The 22955-nt window shown below is 48.6% G+C and overlaps 1 protein-coding gene across 2 annotated transcripts; it reads right to left on the bottom strand.

Annotated features, from left to right (window-relative positions):
* Positions 1-1082: 1082 nt before the first annotated feature.
* On the bottom strand, positions 1083-18639 carry MAVS (mitochondrial antiviral signaling protein). Of its 2 annotated transcripts, none has more exons than XM_040247883.1 (7): positions 18560-18639; positions 14397-14583; positions 13311-13485; positions 11864-12036; positions 10986-11142; positions 8631-9136; positions 1083-7782 (listed from the first exon to the last, which is right to left on the bottom strand). In XM_040247883.1, exons 2-7 carry the CDS (start codon positions 14511-14513, stop codon positions 7336-7338), a joined length of 1575 nt encoding a protein of 524 aa, XP_040103817.1. In that variant the 5' UTR covers positions 14514-14583; positions 18560-18639; the 3' UTR covers positions 1083-7335. The 2 variants fall into 2 exon arrangements, with proteins under 2 accessions (XP_040103817.1, XP_040103818.1); XM_040247884.1 differs by having other exon boundaries at positions 1083-7779.
* Positions 18640-22955: the final 4316 nt, after the last annotated feature.

Genomic DNA, 22955 nt, shown 5'->3' with positions numbered 1-22955 from the left:
AGTTGGCTGTGGACCCAAAACTAGAACACAGGGCTCCTTCCCTTCTTCATCTTTCTCAACACCCACCCCCCATTTTCTTTCTCCACCACCTCTGGCTGCTTCCCCCACCGCCTCCCTTCTGTCTCTGAGTGCCCTTTTCAGCATGTATATTTTACTTCAGTAAAAAGCTGTGGGGTTGCGGGGGTATTTTGGTTTTGTTGCTGTTTTTATAGAAACAGCATTGAGTAAGTGGAAGGAAGATAGTGTAAGTTTTCAAAACGCAGGCAGGAAGATGAGAATTTGCTCTGAAGAATCTGAGGTAAGCCATGAGAATTAGGAAGGCTAATAAGTGAGAGGGATCTATTCAAAGAAAACTTCCAATAGGAGCTGGGCTTTAAGCTAGGCCTTAAAGAAAACAACTTTAGTGGGTGCAGTAAATAAGCAATGAATTGGAGCACAGTCCTCTAGGCATTGGCCTTATCCTCACAGGCAGAACCTCTGACCTCAGGGAGGGATGGGGAGCTGGATAAAGTGTGTATGTGCCCACTCCCATTCCATTCCAGCAGTTCTTTCCCTCTGAGAGACTGAATACACAAAAGGACTGTGGCCAGATCCTATATGATCATAGAAGTCTGCAGTAACCAGCCTGGAAAGCCAGACCACTTCTGCAGCAATCATCCCAGAATGCTCAGGTCTTGGTTAAAGTGTGCCACCTTCTTCCCAATCCACAACCACCTCTTCCCTCTTTTCCAATTCAGGACCAACCAGAGGAAGCCAAATATGCTCCCCAACAAATCATAATAAGATGCCTATCTTCTGGTTAGCCAACCTCCAGTGTCCCAGGCAAACAACCTCCAATCATAGCTCTTCTGAAGCCTTCCCTTTCTTTCACTTACCATGTTTTCCTAGCCCCTGCCTGTCCTTGATTCCCTCCCTGCCAAATGCAAATGATGGTAGGCGCTTTTGCAAGCTCAGAATGAACAGCCTCTCTTTATTCTCACTTGGATGACCTTGGTTTACCTCCATTATCTCTAACAGCGAGTCTGGACACAAATTCAAAGTACTCATGAAAGCTGACACCCAAATCAAATGTAACAAAGGTAAACTTTCAATGCCATAGATCAGTTTTATTTCTGTATTTTTTATAGGGATAGAATCACATATTGTATTCTGTGTATACTGACATGTTTCTCAATATCATGTCTGTAAGATATAGCCATGCTGTATGTAGCAATATTTTCATTCAAACTCATTGTTAAAAGACACTTTTTCCTTGGAAGAAAAGCTATGACATTACTTTGCTGACAAAGGTCTATATCATCAAAGCTATGGTTTTTCCACTAGTCATGTATGGATGTGAGATTCGGACTATAAAGAAGGCTGAGAATCCAAAAATTGATGCTTTTCATCTGTGGTGTTGCAGAAGACTCCTGAGAGTCCCTTGGACTGCAAGGAGATCAAACCAGTCAATCCTAAAGGAAATCAACCCTGAATATTCATTGGAAGGACTGATGGTGAAGCTGAAGCTCCAGTACTTTGGCCACCTGGTACGAAGAACTGACTCATTAGAAAAGACCCTGATGCTCGGAAGGATTGAAGGCAGGAGGAGAAGGGAACAAGAGAGAACAAGATGGTTGGGTGGCATCATCGACTCAATGGAGATGAGTTTGAGCAAGCTCCAGGAGATGGTGAAGGACAGGGAAGCCTGGCATGCAGCAGTCCATAGGGTCGCAGAGTCGGACAAGACTGAGTGACTGAACAATAACGATATTCTGCTATATGACTTTACCCCAACTTATATATGCATTCTACTATGGATAGGCCTTGTGGACTGATTCCAGTTTGAGGCTATTATGAACAGCACAGTTAGAAAACTTCTTGCACATATCTTGGTAGACATGAGCTCTTGTTTCTGTCATGTATACACCCAAGGTAGAATTGCTGGGTCATAAGTTATACATGTCTTTAGCTTTAGTAGATACTGCCAATTTTCCAACAGGGTTTTACTAACTTACATTCCTCCTAAATTTTAAGAGTTTTAATTGCTCTGTATTTCCATCAACATGTGATTTTTTTTTAATTTTTTCTGCTGTGCTGGGTCTTCATTCCTTTGCACAGGCTTTCTCCAGCTGTCACGAGCAGGGGGGCTCACTGGGGTGCACAGGCTTATCTTGGTAGCTTCTCTTGTGGAGCACAGGCTCTAGGAGCATGAGCTCAGAAGTTGTGGCACACGGGCTTAGTTGCTCTGCAGCATGTGGGATCTTCCTGGACTAGGAATGGAACCCATGTGCCCTGCATTGGTAGGTGGATTCTTAACCACTGGACCACCAGGGAGGTCCTCATCAACACTTGGTCTTGTCAGACACTTTCATTTTAGCCTTTCTGGTAGGTGTCTGTAAATTTATGCTTAATATTTTTCTTGTTCCCTAGAGGCTCTAAGTTTTACTGTTTTCCTGGATTTCATTGTTATAATTGTTAATAGTACATGACTAATCAAAACAACATTTTTCTCTCCCTCCACCCCACTCCTGCTCATGCTTTTAAGCCACTCACAATTAAATTGAAGACAGTAAGTGATAGAAGGAGGCACTGAAGGTAGGCTTTTTGCTTTATTACTATGTGTCTCCAAGGCCTATCCTCATACTCTGCACTGTTGGAGCAAAATAAATATTTGTTGTAAATACATGAAAAAAAAATGACATGAAAGCCTATTTGTCTCCACCATACTTTGTGAGTCACTCCTGAGCTCTGAAGGGTACAATTGACTTACTCAATTTAGGCCTTCAACCTGGCACACTGGAATCCTTAACAACATCTATTAAACCAAACTGGCCTCCAGAGGACCGGCTTGTGCCTGCTGTCTCGCCTCATGCAGCCTCAGGCCATTGAGCCTGGACACACATATGATTATATTCATATTGTCACAAATCCCTGAAACTATATTAAATTATATATTGAATATTATTATACTATTATGGTAGGTGGCAGTTCTTGGAACACCAGGAAGAGATGTGTGAAATCTCACCTGAAATGGAGCCCCAGGTTCTACAGACACCTGATCAGCTGAGGGTCAGGGGCATGGAATATATCCAACTCAGGCTCAGGGGCCAGTTTTCCCTTGCATTGTCCTCTCTGACCCTTCCTCCCTCTCGGTCTTGCAGATCAGCTGTAAATTGGGTCACAATTATATCCCCTTCATAGCGTAATTGTGAGGACTAAACAAGTTAATACATGGTAAGGCACTTTGCCTAGTACCTGGCATGCAACAAGGTATGGGGTAAGTGGTAGCTCTTTTTATTTTTGCTGTTATTAACAGCAGCAGCAGCAGGAGTGAGGAATGCTGAGTGGCCGACCATGCCTTGCACCAAATGTGAACTTCATGACCCTGGTCTATAGGGAAAAGGGCAGAAAGGGAAGCACAAGGGAGCATGTGCTTTCCACCCATAATGAGTTATCACAGCATAGATCAGCCCAGGGATCCTGAACACTACCATAGTGCACGGTAGGAAGCAAGGGACCTTAAGGCCTGAATGACTCCATCCCAAGGAGACTCCTATAAGATCAGGAGACATGCTGTGAAGTTTGAATCTGGCCAAGGATGGGAATTTCTGCCAGATGGAAGGGCTCTGTGAAAGCCTAAAGGAGACCCTTAATGCAATGGAGCAAATTGCCATTGGACACATCCATTGGTCCCCACCTCTCTGGGACAGGAGCAGTAGCCAAACAGCTTCAAGGAGCTTGTCAGTGAAGGAAACTCCTCGGGTTCTCTCCTCCTAAGACAGAGAACCAGCGCTGCTCATACTCTGAACTGGTTCAAAAGGGATGTCACCCACTGAGGCTAAAAAGACAAGTGGAGAATGCCTTGGGAAAAAAATTTTTTTAAAGAGGGCCTTGGCTACAAAATCCTCCTGTCCTAAGTTTTTCCCTTGACTTTCTGAACTCTTCACTTTCTGACTTACAAAAAGAACTTGTACAAAAAATGAGGGATCAGGCAAGGATGAACAAGACAGGAGTCATAATTTTTTTTTTTAATATTTTTGGCCTTACCCCATGGCATGTGGGGGCTTCCCTGGTGGTTCAGTTGGTAAAGAATCCATCTGCAATGCAGGAGACCTAGGTTTGATCCCTGGGTGGGGAAGATCCCCTGGAGAAGGAAATGGCAACCCACTCCAGTATTCTTGCCTGGAAAATCCCAGGGACAGAGGAGCCTGACAAGTTATAGTTCACGGGGTTGCAAACAGTCAGACATGACTTGGTGACTAAGCCACCACCATGACCACAGCATGTTCCCCAACCACAGTTTGAACTCATGCTCCCTGCAATGGAAGCATGGAGTTTTAACTACTGGCCCCCCAGGGAAGTCCCGAGTTCATAATTACTGAAGCTGGGTAATAGGCATATGGCCTTCCCAGGTGGCACTAGTGGTAAAGAACCCACCTTTCAATGAAGGAGACAGTTTCGATCTCTGGGTCAGGAAGATCCACTGGAGGAGGGCAGGGCAACCCACTCCAGTATTCTTGCCTGGGAGAATCCCATGGACAGAGGAGCTTGGCAGGCTACAGTCCATAGGGACGCAAGAGTTGGACATGACTGAAGCGACAGTACATAGCACAATGGGCATATGGAGGGGAGGAGTAATTATCCTATTTTCTATATTTCTGTGTGTCCTTAAAAGTTTTCCATAATAAAAAAGTTTCATAAAAGAGACTATGAATAATCCAAGGCCTGAAAAAGTAAAGGGCATACTGCTCTCTGACTAGAAATTCCCCTGAATCAACTAAATCTGAGCACATCCAACCAAGGAAACAAGGTGAGAATGTGGTATTAGTCTGCCTCCAGTGGGTCATCAAGCAAAGTTTGCAGGTGTTTCCCAGGGAAAGAGAAGCAGTGGTGACTCTTGGGCTTTGAAGGAAATGCTTCAACAGGGGAGAGAAAAGATGGAGAGAGATTTATACGCAGATACCTATTGCTAAGTCTGCCCTAAGTGCTTAGGTAAGGACCCTCTGACCTCACCCCTGCTTTTACCCCAAGGTGAAGGTACTTTCCCATCTCCAAGTACAGGTGACTAGACCCCTGTCTGGGGGTAGAGGTCCTTCCTCACTCCCTTCACATCATCCAGGCCATGGTGACCTGCCTGGGTTTCCCTCCTACATGCAACCTCCTGCAACTGAAACCATACTCCAAACCCAGGACTCTTGAGATCTGATGCATCTCATCAACTACCCCAAGCCTTCTCCTTGCCAACAGCCAATCCCAATCCTGCCTGAAGTTGGCATTTTAGTTACAACAGCCAAAATAGGAATGCTGTACACTGCAGGCTAAGTCAGGGCTTCTGGGCTGCATAATTTGAAAAGTGCCAGGATATTCCCTGAATATTTCCTACACACCTTATCCACAGATCTCTCCAAAACAGCTGGTCACTCTGTTTGAAATCCTACAATTTAAGAAGCATTCTTTGGGTTTACAAACTGCTTTCTGGAGATACTTTTTTCCAAAGCTATCTTGGGAGGGTAACACATTAAGACCAATACCTGTTCATGAATTGTTCACTGACCTAGGTACCTAGGAAGAAGGAGCCCAGAAGGCTGGTTAAGAGTAAAGATGACACGGAGTGGTTGCAGACAGCTTCACTAGGGACCATTCCTGGCTTCAGGGTACAGGTGGTTCGGTCTGGAGAGAGGGCTAAAGATAAGTTCAGAGGTAGAGGTAGAAGCCATTAGGTTGCTGAAGTCCCTAAGGGCAGTGCAAAGAAAGACTGTAGTAGCCAAAGCAGGGTGCAGGACCCTGCAGACTGACAGGTTGGGGGTGGGCCACAGTGACACCCTAACTCTTATGTCTCCTTAGAGCTCTAGTCTCTGTCCCTTGCAGAGCCCAGAAATGAAGGTAGCTCCCTGAGGCTCCTGTGCCTGGCCCTTGCCCAGCAATGGCTGCCTGGAAAGCACTCACAAGGATATCCTTCAATCCATCTGGCTGCTGTGGGGGGGCACCCTAGCCCCCACCCTGCACAGATGCCCCAGTAGACATGTCTCCCTCCTCACTCCCCAACAATCCCCAGTGCATGGAACAAAGTAAGGGACAAATATGAAAGGGGCATAGGCAGTAGGGGCTGGGTCTGCTTCTAAATGTGTGGCCAAGTGCTCTAGCCCCTCCACGTTTGAATAGTGACAAAACCAACATGCATGCAAACTTCAGTAAGTAAAATGCCAGGAACCATTCTAAGGTTTATATAAACTCATTTAATCCTCACAATACTAGGACATGTATATCTATATAATTTTACTATTCATACCAATTATACAGGTGAGAAAACTGAGGCACAGAGAGATTAACACCTTGCCCAAGAGCACAGAGTTAGTAGGAGACAGAACAGGGCCTAACTTACCCTACACTGCAGCGGTGCATACTTACCCACTGGGCACTCTGCCTCTCATGCCCTCATCTCTACCTGGCTAGGCAGGGAAAGGTGAGAGAAGCATTTAGCGGCCACCTGCTTTGGACCAGGCACTTGACAAAGATCTGTATGCTCCAATCTCAGGAGAATTCAGTGAAGGATGAGACATAATCCTCATTGTCCACATGGGTAAGCAAGACCAGAGAAGTCTGATTATCTGCCAAGGCCACACAGCCCACGAAGAGGTGGAGCTGAAATCCAAACCTTGGCCTGAGCTCTGTCCTGCAGGTTCTCCCTCTCCAAACCCCATAGGGAGCTGAAGAGAACAGAGACTAGGATGAGGAGGCTGGAGAGGGGCTCTTTAGGTGCTCCTCAGGTCTAGCACCTCATCAGGCTTCCCAGGGGTCCATGGGAATCTCTGGACCTCCTCCCATCCTTGTGTGGTAGGGAGGGGAACCAGAGAGACGGGGGACTAAGTCCTTAAAGATGGGCCTCCCTGTTGCTCTGCAGGGGGCTACTGGGCCTCTGGGGGCTAGAGAGATGTCCCCTACCCCACCTATTGGTTGCAGGGACCAGGAAGGTTGGGGAAGGTTTCCGACCCACTGTGGTCTCCAGTGGCACCTCCTGATTCTTGCACTTGGGTAAAGAGGGATAAGGCCTAGATGGGAGCACCTTCTCCAGGGGTTAAGGGCAACAACCAGATGGCCAGCTGGGTGAGGACTGGAGCACCAGGAGCAGCCCAGGGCCCGGTAAGCCAAGGATGGTGGGGGAGCCACCAAGGGCATGAGATGGGACAGAAATACTGCCCCCAAGGACTAGGCCTGTGGCCCCCTGCATCCCTTCTGACCCAGCTTCTGCCAGCCCTGAAAAAAGGGTCAAGGATGGTGAGACAGCTCGGCTCTGTGACTCAGGCAGATGTACAATGGGAAAGAGAGAAGATGAACGGCAAGAAGGACCCAGGAGCTTCACTGGGGTAGGCGCCGCCGGTACAGTGAAGCCAGGAGCACTACAAGTGCCCCAGCCATGGCCACCCCGAGCCACGGAGCCCAGGGCATGGTCCTGACCACAGGCGATTCCTCCCCATCTTCCTCTGCCTGGAATTTCGGGGTAGTGTGTGTCCCAGGGCTGTCCCCCAGGATGGAGGTGCTGGGGTTCTCATGGATCCTAATGGTGTCTTCAGACACATACTCGTTCTCCTCGGGGGCATTGTCAGGCCCCATGCCCAGGGAGTTACTGTGGCTGATGGCGAGATCTGCGGAGCAGCCTGAGAACGGCTGGCTGTCCATCCTAGATACCAGCCTTCCAGGCTTGCTCAGCTCCAGCTCTGAGCCACAGCAGTCAGAGCTGCTGTCTGGCCAGAGTGATGTGCCTCCAGTGGCAGTGCCTGTGGGCACTGGTGATGCTGGAGTCTCCTGGGAAAGAAAGGAGGAACTAGAGGGACTGAGGATGGTAGGGGACAAGCCAGGTTGGGTAGCCCCACTCCCAGGACAGGCCAAAAACTGACACCCCAATCCCTCAGTAGCCAGCCCACAGTGGCAAAAGGCAATCTTCTCTTGGGGACTCAACTCACTGATGGTGCAGGAAGACAGTCGGGGAAGAGGGGACTAAGGCCCTGCAGGAGCATCAGTGGTGAGACTTCCTCCAGGGCCGAGACCTCTACTCACTGGCCTGCTTCTGAACTCACTTCTACCCTAGGGAGCCCTTGGTCATGTGTGGTCCACTCTACTTTTTCTGCCTGGTCTTGATGGCCATGAAGTAGCCACAGGGTCAGAGGTTGGGCCATGGACTTGGTTCCTCCAGGCAGACAGCAGCAGTAGGGATAGATACGCAGGCTCAGAGGCAACTGTGGAGGCTACTAGGTCAGAGTAGATGGGCTGGGACTAGAGTTTGTAAAACCTTGGTCACGGTGGGGCAAGCCAGATATCCCAGCAGTGAAGAGCAAGGTGTTGAGACAAACAGGAATGTTTCTTCATCTGCAAAATAACACTGCTGAGCTTAAAGGGGAGCTGTGAGCTCTAAATGTGTTAATGCACATGACCAGCAGAGGTGGTTCAGCAAGCCTGACCCTCCTGAAGCATCCACACTTGACAGCTCTAATGATTATTATTATTCTAAAGAACAAGGTGTTAGGTCAGGATGAGATTGGGTCTCAGTTCTCCCTATTCCCTCAAAAAGCAGTCCTGGATCAGGCTGGAGTCAAAATGGAGACTGGAGCTGGGGGAAGAGGCTTGGATCAGTGCTGGGAGGGGTAAGAACTCACCTTCACGAGTCTATTGCTGCTCCTGATGGTGAGCCTTGTGTCGGCAGGCACCTTACTGGCCACTGTGCTTGCAGGCATCCTGTGGTCAGGTATCCCACTAGTAGGCACTTTGGGTGGCACCATGCCAGAACGCACTGAGTTGATGGGCAACCTGGATGGTGCTAGACTGGTGGGCACTGCACCAGGCGGCTTCAAGCTTGTGGGCAACTTGGAAGGCACTGAGCTGCCAAATGCTGAACTGGTGGGCACCTTGGAGGGCACCGTGCTGGCAGTCATAGGGTTGTTGGGCACCCCTGCCCCACTGGAGCAGATGGTGCCTTCAGCCTGGTCACTAGCATCTCCTGCAGAGGTCAAGCCAATGGAGGAGGAGGAGGAGGTGCCAACAGATGGAGCTGACACTGGGGGTGCAGGCAAGCGGCTTGCCCTGGGGGTAGAACGGGCCAAGGGCTGGAAGGAGACAGTCGGAGACACAGGCCCGTGGACTGACGTGGAACTGGAGACCACGCCTGCAGTTGGTGAAAGAAAATGAGAAACACAAACCCACAGGAATGTTATCCTTGGATCAGAGGGATAGAGAAGGGTCTCTCTGTCCCAACTCACTCTATCCCTACTGCATCCAACCTCCCACCCATGGAGGAGTCTCCAGTCCCTTTGGTCACTGATCCCAGGGCTGAAGGCCTAATGGTTGCAGATAAATCCTTGGTCCTGTCCCTCCTCAGTCCCTGATCTGTTGTCTCACAAGAGCAAAATGATCCCTCCCTCTAACAGGGTCTAGGAGCCTGAAAATCATTATTAGTTTTCCTCTCTGCATTTTTTTCTCCTGCCTGGGACACCCTCTTTTCTCTTGTCTGCCTCTTTCAACCTCTGCTTAGACTAGCAGAATCCTGGATGTTTCTCCCACTGCCATCTTTCTTCTCAGCAGGAACAATCAGAGGCCAGGGCAAGGGGCAGCAGGATGGCTCAAGTAGAAGAGCTCACACCAGTCATATGGCACCGGAGGCCCAGTGACCGCCCCCTTCTAGGAGGCCTAAGGGCTTGTGGGTGCAGGGACAAAACCATCCCTGGGAGGAGGGCCTGAACTGGGGAAAGCAGGAGGGAGTAGGTGGTGATGGTCCATAAAGGCAGTTATATAAGGATTTGCCACGGAACCCTGAAAACACACATGCCAGGCCCTACATCTGACAAAGATCAGGAGTGATTCTGATGTCCACCCCACTCTTACCCCAAATCTACCACCATAACATCTCATGGGACCTGTGTCCATACTTATACTGGAATCAAAGTGCCCATTGTCTCCCTGGTCCACAGCAGTATTTTCTGAAAAGGTGTTCCACAGCAGGCTGGCACTGCCAAGTGCAAAAGGATGCTTGAGATAGAGTGACAGGAGCATGGAACACTAAGGATGGCTTCTCTGAACCTTTAACTGCTCATGTGCCTTGTGGCTGTTCCATGGGCACTGGGGGCTGGTTGGGCACCAATGTTATGTGGAACTCAGTTGAGGAAATATGCCAGCCTGAAAGATCAGAGTAGACAGTATTATACTCCTGAGACGTCTGATGTCAGGGTCCAGGCCCTTGGATGATGAAGAATATACTTCCTCTGGACACTGAAATGTTTGAGTGATTTGCTGGGAGCTGGAAACCCCTTCGGGATGGGGCAGTGCTCCCTGCCAACAGCTGGCCCAGCCCTGTACTCTCCTTACACTATCCTCTAGGTCCTGGCAGATCCCTTATATAGTCCCTTAGGCATAGTGCAGACATGGCCCTAATTCACTTCTTCTACCTGTATCCACACCCTCTGCAATGTGACCTTATCAGTCCTCTCATTGAGGGATGGAGTCTATCTTTCTATTCCTCGATGCTGGGCTGGCCTGGTAATTTGCTTTGTCCCACAGAAAGAGGCAGGAGGAAAACTGTATTAGTTTTGAACCTATGACCCAGGAGTCCTCTCTCCCTCTCTCAGAACAGAGCTTGGCTCAGGTATATTAAATGGGCTTGTCTATGGGAGACGAGAGGTTCATGGAAGAGAACTGAGATGCTCCAGCCAAGAACCATAAACCATAAGTTTACATAAACTTATATGTAAACTGATGTGTATACAAGAGGGAATTCAGCCCAGCTGAGCCAGCCCAAACTGCTGACCCACACAATCCTGAGCTGAATAAATAGTTCTTATTTTAAGCTACCAAATTCTGGGACTATCTTACAAAGCAGATACTAACCAATATGTCCTCTGAGGAAGGTCGTTCCCTGGGGAATACCACCTTTGCCTCCTGTCCAAGAAAGCCACAGGGACAACCTGCTTACCCTCACTGGGAGGTCAGAAAGGCGCTCTAATTCCAGAGGCCGTGCATACCTGCTGTGTGGGTACTGCCCAGTTCTGTGTCTTGCTCCTGATGTACACTGGAGGTCAGAGTGCTGAGGGCCACCGTGTCAGACAAGGGCTCCAGGGGGCCACCCAGCCTCTTCAGGACAGCCCCCGAATGGGATGGTTGTGGGGCTTTCTCTGAATTCTGCAAGAGGTAATATAGGAATAAGGCAGTCGCTTCTTCCAGGAGCTGGCAAAGGGCAACTTGTGCTTGAGACAGCTCCTACAGGCCACAGTCCATGCCACAGGGAATGGGACCAAGGAAGCCTTTACCTCGGCCTTGGCCATTGCTAGAACGTCTGTCTACAGGTGACTGTGAACCTCCTTCATAGAAAATCATCGTATGGGGGAGTCTCTACTCATCTGTCTGGCCCTAAAAAAAACTCTCCCTCTCTGGGGCCACTGCACAGACCCTTTCTCAGGCTTCAAGTTCATGATTTGGTGTCTCCTGGACATCTAACTGCCCAGTCATCATATCCCAATAGAATCAGCCATATTTCCCCAAAACTTGGCTTTACTGGTGAGGATTACAGCTCCAACCATCCATCGCTTACCCCACCACCTCCTGTTCCCTCACTCCCCCTACCCGGTCATACCCTGATCCCTTGACTCAGCTCAACATCTCAAATGGACCATTGCAAAGACCTCAAAATTGTGACCTCACAGCTGACTGATGACAAAGGGGTGAGGCTACCATGTGGTGAAGACCTGGTCAACAGTCTGGCAGCTGGTCTGGGGCAGATCCACATTGCGAGAGCTTGGGGTTCTGAGCAGAGTTTAGGCAGGATCTGTGGGGGGCTTCCAGAAAGCTGGGTGGGCAGAAGTACGAAGACAGGAACACAAAAGCCGAAGGCGTGAGGACGTACCTCTCCCAGGGACTCCGGTAGCTGGGTATCCTGGACAGGCAGAGGGTAACTTGGCTCGTATTCTGTGTGGCCATTGCCAGGGACGCTGGGGGCCACAGCAGGTGTGGAGAGCCTTGGAATCTCAGCAGAAACTGATGGTGGCTCCAGTGGGGCTGGAGGGTGGTTTGGATTCCCTGAAGGATAAAGATAAAGTGATGTCAAGGAGGAACTGGAGACCCTCAGGGACAAGAGAGGCCTGGGTGCTCCCAGGTCATGGTTATCAGTTTCCCCACAGCATCAAAAGCTACCCTGAGGTGGAAGGCACCCCTCAGAGGAGACCCGTGTCACCAAGTGGGAGGCAGGTACTAGAGGGAGAGTGGACATGGACAGGGCAAGGAGCAGTAGAGGCAGGAGAGGGGAGAGCGTGGGGGGTGCCTCAGAAGCCTCTCACCACCTACCTGTATCAGCAGTCACCACTTCTCTGTCCCCAGGCATTCTGGACACAGTGGCTTTCCTCTCCTCCTTGTGGGTGGCTTTCACCACTAACTGACCCTTGACCTAAAGCTGCTTCCTTAACCTCTCCCCTTTGCCCCCACCAACCATGCCTGGTCCTACCATAGCTGCGTCTGGGGAAATCACAAATTGTTAATCTCCACAAATGAAGAGATGAGTTAGGAAGGAAGGAAAGGAGGGGTGTGAGGAGAAAGAAAGGCAAACATGGTGATATTTTTAAGGCTGTGGATCTGAGCAGTGTGTCAGGAATTGTCTCTATCTGAAATATAGGTCTTGTGTGAGTTTTCTTCCTGCCTCAGGCCCTGAGACCCTGGCCTCAGTGGACTTGGCTGAGTACTTGGCTTGGCAGGGAGCACTGAGAGTGCACTGAGGGATAGCGGGCAACTGGGGGTTGGAGGGAGTGGGTGGTTAGGAGGCTCTAGGGGAAACCAGGGGGAGGGGAGGAGATGAGGGGAAAGGAAGGAAGAAGCCCATGAGAAAGAAAGGAGGGACAGTCATGGGATGGGGAGAGAAGAGATGAACAGAGAGAGGGGGAAGGTGAACAAGGGAGAAGAGACAGGAGGAAGTGAGAAAAGCATGGCAGGCAAACATCATAGCTGCAAAAATTAGAGGAGGCTCCATTTGCTGGGCACGTGGAAGGTGCTAGCTCCCGCTAAGTGCTCAACATGCCATCATCCTGTGGTTTTCACAGCAGCCCTACAAGCTAGACATTGCCATTAGTCCCATTTTACAGAGAAGACTGAGACTTAGGGAATGAAGGGGATTGGTCAAAGGGTTAATAAGGATTAATAAGTTGCTTAGCAGGGATCTACACTCAGGTTTGCCCACTGCCCAGGAATGATGGGAGAGAAGGTGACAGAGGAAGACAGCAGGTATAGGGTAAGTGGAGAGGGACAGCGAAGGCCAAGGGAATCAGAGAGGAGTTCCAGGAGAGGGGCCAAGGCAGGTGGCTCACGTGGCAGGTTGCTCTGGTAGACACGGGCCACTTCATCAGCGAGACCAGTATGCTCACAGACCCTCAGTGCCCTGATGAAGGAATGCACCCAGCCATTCCTCCGCCGAAGACTGTTGAAGAGGTCCCAGAGGGTGCCCTGGTTCCCCCAGCGCTCATAGGAGGCCCGAAGTCGGTCCTGAAAGACACAGCCCCGCCACCCAGATCAAGTCAGGTAGCCCTGACCCCCTCCCCATAGCCGCAAGTGGAGGTACCTGAAAAGCTACAAGATGGAGGCAGCCATCTGAAGCTGGGTCAGAGCCCAGGACAAGGCCAGAGTTTTGAGCCCAAGTTCCCAGACCCAGGAAATAGGTCTTTACTGTGTCCCAGGCTCTCTTCTCAGGGCTATGCGTGAATTGTCTTATTTAATGCTATTATTATCCCTACTCAACTGATGAGGAAACTTGAGGCTTAGCACATAAAAACAAGTGACCAGATAGCAGAAACCCACAGAAAACATTTACAGCAGAACTAAATGATAAGGAATTCCTGCAAACACCAAAATACAAGAAAAAGGAGCCAAACTCCACCAGCCACAAACTCAAATACCACCAGCATCTGCATGCAGGAAGCAGAGGGAGGCCTCGGGGTTCAATGTGGAGACAGCTAAAACTAGGCGGGGCGGGGCTCACCTCACTAGGAGCCCACAGCAAGTGCCAAAGGGGCTAGCACATCTGGCTCCCAAGCACTCTGAAAGCTGAGCCCTGGGACTCTGCCAGAATGGGTCCCATGACCAGAAGAAAGGAACTGAGACTAAGCAGGAAGAAGGACAAGAGATGGAGAAGGTTCCAGTGAAAGCGAGCAAGGGGGCCTGAGCCCAGAAATCTCAGTGCTATATTTTGGAGCACTATAGCAAAACAACACAAGAACCTCAGTAGGGCTGGAAAGGACACCCTGAGCTACACGTCACTCTGGAGGTTAGAAAACTGTCAACAATGGGAAGCAGGATACAGATGACAGAGAAGGAAGGAGTTGGTCCTGGCCTGGGAGAAGCTCTGAATTCCACAACCCTGCCCCCAGTCAGTGCCTGGCTGTCGGGCCCTGGCTTACCTGGTCACTTGTTGTGAGGCAGGACAGGTGAGGCAGAATATCCAGAACATGAATATTGCAAAAATTGCTGTGATTGTTGCGGATATACTGATAAGTTTTGTCCTCGGCAAACGTCATCACTGTCTGGGTTCTGAACTGGCAGAGGGCTCTGGCCCATGAAGGGTGGATGGACTGAGAGGAATAAAGGCTGGAAGAAAGCAGAGCATTCATGGCAACCAGGTTGGGGGTGGGGTTGGACAAAAGGCAATTCTTTCTTTTCCACCTCTTTGGAACGTTTGCTTTTTTCTTTAATCATCCTACTTTATCACATTTTTATTTGGCTGCGTTGGGTCTTAGTAACAGCATGTGGGATCTTAGTTTCCCGACAAGGGATAAAACCCATGAGCCCTGCATTGGAAGGCAGATTCTTAACCACTGGACCACCAAGGAAGTCGCCATCCTACTTTATTATTGTCTTAGTATCAGAGGCCCTCAGTGAATTTGCTTAAAAACAAACTGATGGGGGAAAAAAAAAATCAGATTCAGAAGACCTAGGGCCCAATTCTGCCCATCACGTTGGTCAGTGTTTGGGAAGAGCTCTGGCTCCTGCCTCATCATCCCCAGGTCTGAATGTGCTCCCAGCTGCTGATAGCAACAGGGCTGCTTCTTTGGAGAACCCTGAGGGGGAAGGGGACAGGGAGGAAGGGGAAGAAATGGGGGAGAGAAGGGGTAGAGGGAGAGGATAAGGAGAAGAACAAGGCACCCAACATAATAATAGGATCTATCCTATTCTTACCATGAAGAAAACGCAGTACCAAGAAATTAAGGGGGCTTGCTAGTTAGTAGAAGAGCAAAGAACTGAGGTCTTTAGGATCTGGGATCAGGTTCTTCCCAGAACTTGACTGGAGGCCCATCATTACATTAAAACTTGCCATGTACAGACTTTCAGGGTAGGAGGCTAAGTCCCATTCCTGAGTGTGACTCCAGGAAAGTTATCAGCCTTTCCCAGGATTATCCTCACCCCTAAAATGGCTCAGAGAGGTTGTTCTGAAAATACAGTAGTTCAGTCTTATAAGCCTGAAATTTTAAAATGCCCCAGGGACTTCCCTGGCAGTACAGTGGTTAAGACTCCATGCCTCCACTGCAGGGGTCACTGGTGGAAACAAAGATTTCACATGCCACAGGGCATGGCCAAAAACACACACACACACATAAACGTGCTCCAAATATAATCAATTGCTGCCGGTTGCTTATGTAGCACTTACCGCAATTTTCAATTATAGATCTGTTTGTTTGCTTGCTCCTTTTTTTAAAAAAAATTTCTATTTTATTTATTTTTGCTCCGCCAAGTGGCATGAGGGATCTTAGTTCCCCAACTAGGATCAAACCTATGTCCCCTACAGTGGTAGCATGGACTCTTAACCATTGGGCCACCAGGAAAGTGCCTGCTTGTTTCTTATTTGCCTTTCTCATGGGAGAGAGCTGCAGGGAATAAGACAGACAAGATCTCTGCCATCATCCAATTTACATTCTACTGGAATGGGACAGACAAATCAGTAAAAATATACATAAATAAGGATTTCAGATAGCAAATAAAGGTTATAGAGAAAATAAAGAAGATGAGACAGTCCCTGAAGATGGGGATACTTCTTGAACTGGGGTGGGGAAGGAAGCCTTTTTGAATTGACATTTGAGCTGAATGGTTCTTGGCTGTAAGGAGATCAGTATTTTGGGCACAGGACACAGCAAGTTAGAAGTCCTAAGGTGGGAACAAGCTTGACATGTTTAAAGAATAGAAAGTAGACTGGAGTTGTCCAGGTTTAGAAAGCGAGGGGGAGGAGCAGATATCAAGGTCAAGAAGGTTGGGAAGGACTGCTAATGTAGGACATTATAGGAAAGGACTTTGTGTTTTATTTGGAGTGAAACAGGGAGCTGTTGGAGGGTTCTAAGCAGGAAAAGGAGAGGATTTGATTTATGTTAAAGACGTCTGTGGTGGTTGTAAGGACCCTGGTCATGATGGAAGCAGGGAGACAAGTCAGGAGGTCACAGCAGGGAATACATGACAGGTATGGCCAGGATGATAACCATGGAGGTGACGACAGGTGACTGGATTCTGACATTTTGTGGATATGGGAGGTGAAGGAGAGAGAAGAATCAAAGATGACTTCTTAGGCACTGGGTGGATGGAGGGTGTCACTTAGCAAGCCAGAAAATCTGGGGGAGAAGCAGTGGTGCAAAGAAGACTCCAGAACTCCATTTTCAACAAGTGAAGCTTGAGATGCTATCAGATATTCAAAGGGGTTTTCAGGGAGAGAATTGGGCAGAGGACAGAGGGGGAGACTGGAGTTGAAACATGGGTGTCAAGCTTGGTGAGAACTCTAGGAGACAGTGTTGCAAATCAGAGCGTGCCCAGAAGTTGCTGAGGCTCCCAGTCCCCTGCCACGTGGGAAATGGTGCAGCTGTCCTGCCTACCTGCTGCCCACTGGCCCCATGGCTGCCTGCTGCATGACTTCCTTTGCCAACCACAAGTGCTATACCTCTTGTGGAGCGAGAACCAACAACAGAAGAGGATCAGGGAGGTGGGGCGGGGGTCCTCTGAGCCTTCAAGAGAGGAACAGAGAACTCTGTAGTGGGGCCAGATCACTCCTTCCCTCCCACGGGATCCAGGGAGGCCCCAGGAGAGAGTCAGGTGATACATTCTTCTGCATTCCAGCCTCAGCCCTCAAGGCATAGAGTTTGGGAAGTATGGATGTATAAAATAGTCTCAACCAAAAAGAAAGGAAGCTCATATTTGTTCACACTTACTGACGGTCTACTATAGGCAAAGTGAAAGTCACTCAGTCATGTCCGACTCTTTGCGACCCCATGGACTATACAGCCCATGGAATTCTCCAGGCCAGAATACTGGAGTGGGTAGCCTTTCCCTTCTCCAGGGGATCTTCCCAACCCAGGGATCGAACCTAGGTCTCCCGCACTGCAGGCGGATTCTTTACCAGCTGAGCCACAAGAACACTGGAGTGGGTAGCCTATCCTTTCTCCAGTGGATCTTCCCCACTCAGGAATCCAACCGGGATCTCTTACATTGCAGACGGATTCTTTATCAACTGAGCTATCACGTAAGCCCTCTACTATAGGCAGGCACACCCTAAATTTCTTTCATTAATTCTTGCCATAATCCTAAGAGGAGAAGTGATGCCAAGTTGTCCAGCTGACCAGTGGCCTAACAGAATTGGAACTCAGGACTTGCTGCTTCATTGCATGTCTCACCATACATCTTGGGGGCATACAGACCTCTGTGGCAAGTGAGACTCACACAGACCCCTGCCTTCAAGCCCTCGGAGAGGCGAAGGACACGGCCTGGGTGAGGAGAGGTTGCTGAGTGAGAGTGTGCCTAAGACGCAATATTTAGTCCCTTCTCTTGTGAGAAATGGAAGTCTTTCGGCCAGGTCTGAGGACGTTTTAGCCCTGCCCTCCACAGGAGCCAGTTCTCAGGTCCTTCCAGATGTTTTTGAGTCCTCAAAATAAGGATGTCAGTTTTGTTTTTTCCAAGGTTTTCCTGGCACCTCCTTCCGGGTCTCAGGGAAGATTGTGCGCGGAGTGCTCTGGAGTGTTTCTGACCGTCACCGCTAGGAGGGCACCAGAGGCTCAGAGAGCCCCCCCATCCCGGAAGGGACGAGGCCTGACAACCTCTGCTCGGAATCCAGAATTTCTGGGCCAGGGTCAGGTCCGCCGAGGGCCAGGAGGCTCTTCTGAGGTGTCATCGCCGAGAACAGCCAAGACCCGGGGAGGGCAGCAGTCGCGACCGCTAAAGGCGCGGCCGCTGAGACTGGCGCGACCGGGCTAGGCCTCGCCTTGTGTCACCTTGGGCCTGCGGACGGCTGGAGGAACTCAGTACCCAGAGCCCGTCTCCCTCCTTCCGCCCCAACCTCCCCTCCAGCCCGGGCAGACGTCCGCGCCACCCACCTCCAGAGCCCCGGGTGCTGGATGCGGCACGCGGAGCTCTCGCTGCCGCGAACCCCGCTATGCATTAGGACATGCTGTTCCCAGTCCCCCGCGCGCCCTAAGCCTCTTGCGCCCCGACGGACTCCGAGTCCCACTCGGCTTCTGCGCCGCGGACCACCTCCCCGAAAGGCGTCCGTGCTCCCTGAGCCCAGAGGACCGAGCTCCTGAGTCGGCGATCTTACCTTGAGTAGCCGCGACCCGGCGACCTGCCTTCAGCTGCGCCTGCGGGGAACCTTCCCCAGCTGGGAGGGAGGAGAGAGGCCGGGACCGCGCGGCCATTGGCCAGACGCGGGGGCGGGGCTTCGCGGCCTGCTGTTGCGGCTGGTCAGCGTGGGCCGGCACTTGGTCTCGGTTGGCAAGCCTATCGGCGCTGGACCTGGGATCAGAACAGGCCTTGTTTTCTACTGCGTGATCGGAGGGGCAGATGATCTTTCCTTGTTTCTGTCGAGCAACTTCTAGGGGGAAATCTAGGGTCTGGATAGAAACCAAGTAGAAACCGAGCTGGGCTCAGTCCCAACATTTCCTACACGAAGCTACCCTCCTCCGAGGAATAATTTGAGGGTTGAGAGCTTTTATGTCGTTCGCTCCTGGACTCACAGGGCCTAGCACACAGTCAGTGTTCAATAAATGTCGGATGTCACAAGGGTTCGCGTGCTTAACCAAGTGACACCCTTTCTGGGCCTGAGAAGGCAGGATCGGGATGTGTAGGTGTATGCAGGGCAAGGGCGCCAAGGTTGGCTCGCTCTGCACACAGGGTGTGGGCCTTGAGTGCTGCGTGGGAAAGGCCTCTAGGCTCAAGGATTTAGGGCGGTACCTCCCGACAGTGCTCGCGCTTCCTCTGCTGGGCCAAAGGACAATTATCGAGTGCCCACTCTGTTCCAGGTACAGACTTAAAGTTTTATATCTTAGGGCCCATTAAATATTCTCAAAATAACCACATAGAAGTTTATTTTTTCCTGTTTTAAAGAGAGATTTAAAGATCTGGGGAAATGTTTGCAATTTTTAAACATATGCCAACCCTATCACCCAGCAACCTCTCCTGGTTGACCTATGAGTCCACCTAGAAACACGCACTATACTGTTCATGGTGGCTTTATTCACAATATGCAAACTCTGAAAGCAACCCAAATGCCCATCAACATAATGGAGAGACAAACCTGGTGTATTGTAGTAGTGAAAAGTAACAGACAACAAGATCTATTGATACAGACAACAGGATGAATCTTCCCAGGATGAATGGGCACTACGGCTAACCAAGCTCAGTACAAAAAGAACACGCTGTCTGTTCCCAGTCACAAGGTAAGATAAGGTTCAAAACCATGCAAAACTCATCTATATAAATAGAATTCATACCACTGGTTACCTCTGGGGAATACTGAAGGGCTGCATACAAGAGCGCCTTCTGGAGTGATGGAACTGTTCAATACCTTGATATGCTGGTGAGTACCTGGGCTTGCACATATGCAAAAGTGCATCAGCTGTACACTTAAGGTCGTTACATTTTATATTGCAACTTTAAAAAGAAGGACAACTGAGGGCTGAGAGGTTTGGCTGAGATCACTTGCAAATGCCTGAGCACATAACTGTCTCCAAAATCAGTGCTCCAAAACTGAATTGTAGAAAGATACCTGAACACCTTTCAGATAAGATTTTATTACTTTATGTAGTAACTCTGGATATTTCACAACATACAGCATTTACGAAATGTTAATATCACACCTGAACTGTGATAAAGCCAGTCTGCCTTGTTTAGCCAAGACAGGATCAGTGTTGATTAGTTTGAGAATTTACTCCTGCCTGCTACCCACCCCAAATTCAGTTACCTCGTATCTAATTCTCACAAGAAAACTTTTGGGAATATGGTGACTGAGTTCCAAATGCAGTTGTCACCCTCTGTCTGCTGGACCTTGCAGGGAATTAAAAAATACAGCTTTTTCAAAAACACTATGAGATATTGCCTCAATCCATTTGGGTCTATCTAACAAAAATACCATAGGCTGGGTGGCTTATACAACAAACATTTATTACTGGAGGCTGGGAAGTCCAAGATCAAGGTCCAACAGATTAGGTATCTGATAAAGGCTGTCTGTGATCCATGGAGTCGAAAAGAGTCGGACATGACTGAGCAACTGAACTGAACTGAAGGGCTGTCTTCCTGGATCACAGATGTAGTCTTCTTACTGTGTCCTCAGACAGCAGGAGCAAGGCAGCTATCTGGGGCCTGTTAAAAGAGCACTAATTCTGTTCATTAGAGCTTCACCCTTATGACCTAATCACCTCCCAAAGACGCTACCTCAAATATCATCACACTGGGAATTAGTTTTTGATATATGAATGGGAGGAGTAGACATAAGCATTCGGTCTATAGAAATATTAACCATTAGCATGGATATTTCAGAACAAACAAAATGGCATATCAGCAAGGATATGGAGAAACTGGAACCCCTATACATCACTGGCGGGAATGTGAGATGGTACAGCTGCTATGGAAAATAGTATGGAAGTTCCTCAAAAAAGTAAACAGAATTACAATATGATCCACTTATAGATAAACACCCAAAGTAAAAGCAGACACTAAAACAGTACATCTATGTTCATAGAAGCCTTATTCACAACAGCCAAAAGAAGTAACCCAAGTGTCTACTGATGGATGAATGGATAAAATAAAATATAGTATATATATACAGTGGAATATTATTCAGCCTTAAGGAAAAAAATTCTAACACATGCTATAAAAGGTTGAACTTTGAAGGCATTAGGCTAAGTGAAATAAGCCAGTCACAAAAGGACAACTGTATGATTCCACTTACAGGAGGTATCTGCTGCCTCTGCTAAGTCGCTTCAGTCGTGTCCGACTTGTGCGACCCCATAGATGGCAGCCCAACAGGCTCCCCCGTCTGTGGGATTCTCCAGGCAAGAACACTGGAGTGGGTTGCCATTTCCTTCTCCAATGCATGAAAGTGAAAAGTGAAAGTGAAGTTGCTCAGTCATGTCCGACTCTTCGAGACCCCATAGACTGCAGCCTACCAGGCTCCTCCATCCATGAGATTTTCCAGGCAAGAGTACTGGAGTGGGGTGCTATCGCCTTCTCCGACAGGAGGTATCTAGAGTAGTCAAATTCATAGAATAGAAAGTAGAGTGGTGGTTGCCAGGGTCTTGAAGCATTGTAGAATGGAGAGTTAGTGTCTAATGGGTAGAGTTTCAGCTAGGGAAGAAGAAAAAGTTCTGGAAATGGATGGTGGAATGCACAAAATGTAAATGTACTTAATACTACAGAACTTTATAATTAAAAATGGTTAAAATGGTAAATTTTACATTACATATATTTTGTCACACACACACAAAAATCCAGATCTAGGTGGTTTCCTGCCACCTTTGTCAGGGAACCAAAAGGGCACAACATCACATCTATGGTATTTTTACTAAAACTTATAATCTGAAGTGAATTATGAGGAAACAGTAAACAAGCCAAAATAACATTCAACAGCTCTCCAATACAGTACAGTAGCCAGTTGCCACTATTAAATAAAATTAATGGTGGCTCAGCTGGTAAAGAATCTGCCTGCAATGCAGGAGACCCCAATTCAATCCCTCCCTGGGTTGGGAAGATCCCCTGGAGAAGGGAACAGATACCCACTCCAGTATTCTGGCCTGGAGAATTCCATGGACTGTATAGTCCATTGGGTCACAGAGTCGGACAAAATGGAGTGACTCACACACACACACACATTTTAATCAAGATTAAATAAAATGTAAAATTCAGTTCCTCAACCCTAATAGCCACATTTCAAATGCTATTTTCACATGGCTAATGGTTATCATACTGGACAGCACAGATAGAGAGTATTTCTATCATCACAGAGAGTTCTATTAGTTTTTTTTTGTGTGTGTGTGTATTGGACAGCACTCATCTACAGAACAACTTTCCAAAGATGTGAAGGCCATGAAAGACACGGAAAGACTGAGGAACTGCTCCAGATTAAAGGAGAATAAAGAGACTGAACAGCTAAAAGCAATGTGGGATTCTTGGTCGGACCCTGAAACTGAAAAAGAACATCAGTGGGACAAATGGACTCTTACAGAGGCCTTTAGATTAATTAATATTCTATTACAGTTAATTTTATGGTCTTGGTCATTGTACTGTGCAGTTACATAAGATGTGAACATTTGTATTATTTTTGCAACTGTTCCTAAGTCTGAAATTATTTCAAAATGAAAATTTTAAGTGAAATAAAATTTTAAAATCATCTAGCTGACTATTTATATTTTACTGTTGATTGCATCCCACCCTATTTCATGAATAGGATTTTTTTTATCATTTTCCATTTATTAGGGGAAGGGCAAGTCCAGAGAGCATCCTTGGAGGCCCCTTCCCCAGTAAAATGGCCCAGGTCTCCAAACCAGTGCTCCAAGGAGGGCTGTGACTCACATGTAATAAGTCGGCAACCACCTAGCTCATGTTTCCCACCAGAGAGCAGAGTCAAACCCAAAGATAGTCCCAGAGTGCCCCCAAAAGGGACATTTTTTATGTCTAAGTCCCTTCAGGGGACTCTCCAAACTGAAAAACAAAATATAATC

The sequence above is a fragment of the Oryx dammah genome, unplaced genomic scaffold, assembly GCF_014754425.2.
Source record: "Oryx dammah isolate SB20612 unplaced genomic scaffold, SCBI_Odam_1.1 HiC_scaffold_10, whole genome shotgun sequence".
Lineage (NCBI taxonomy): Eukaryota > Metazoa > Chordata > Mammalia > Artiodactyla > Bovidae > Oryx > Oryx dammah.
The sequence above is the reverse complement of the archived record's forward strand: the minus strand, read 5'-3'. Positions and strand labels throughout refer to the sequence as shown.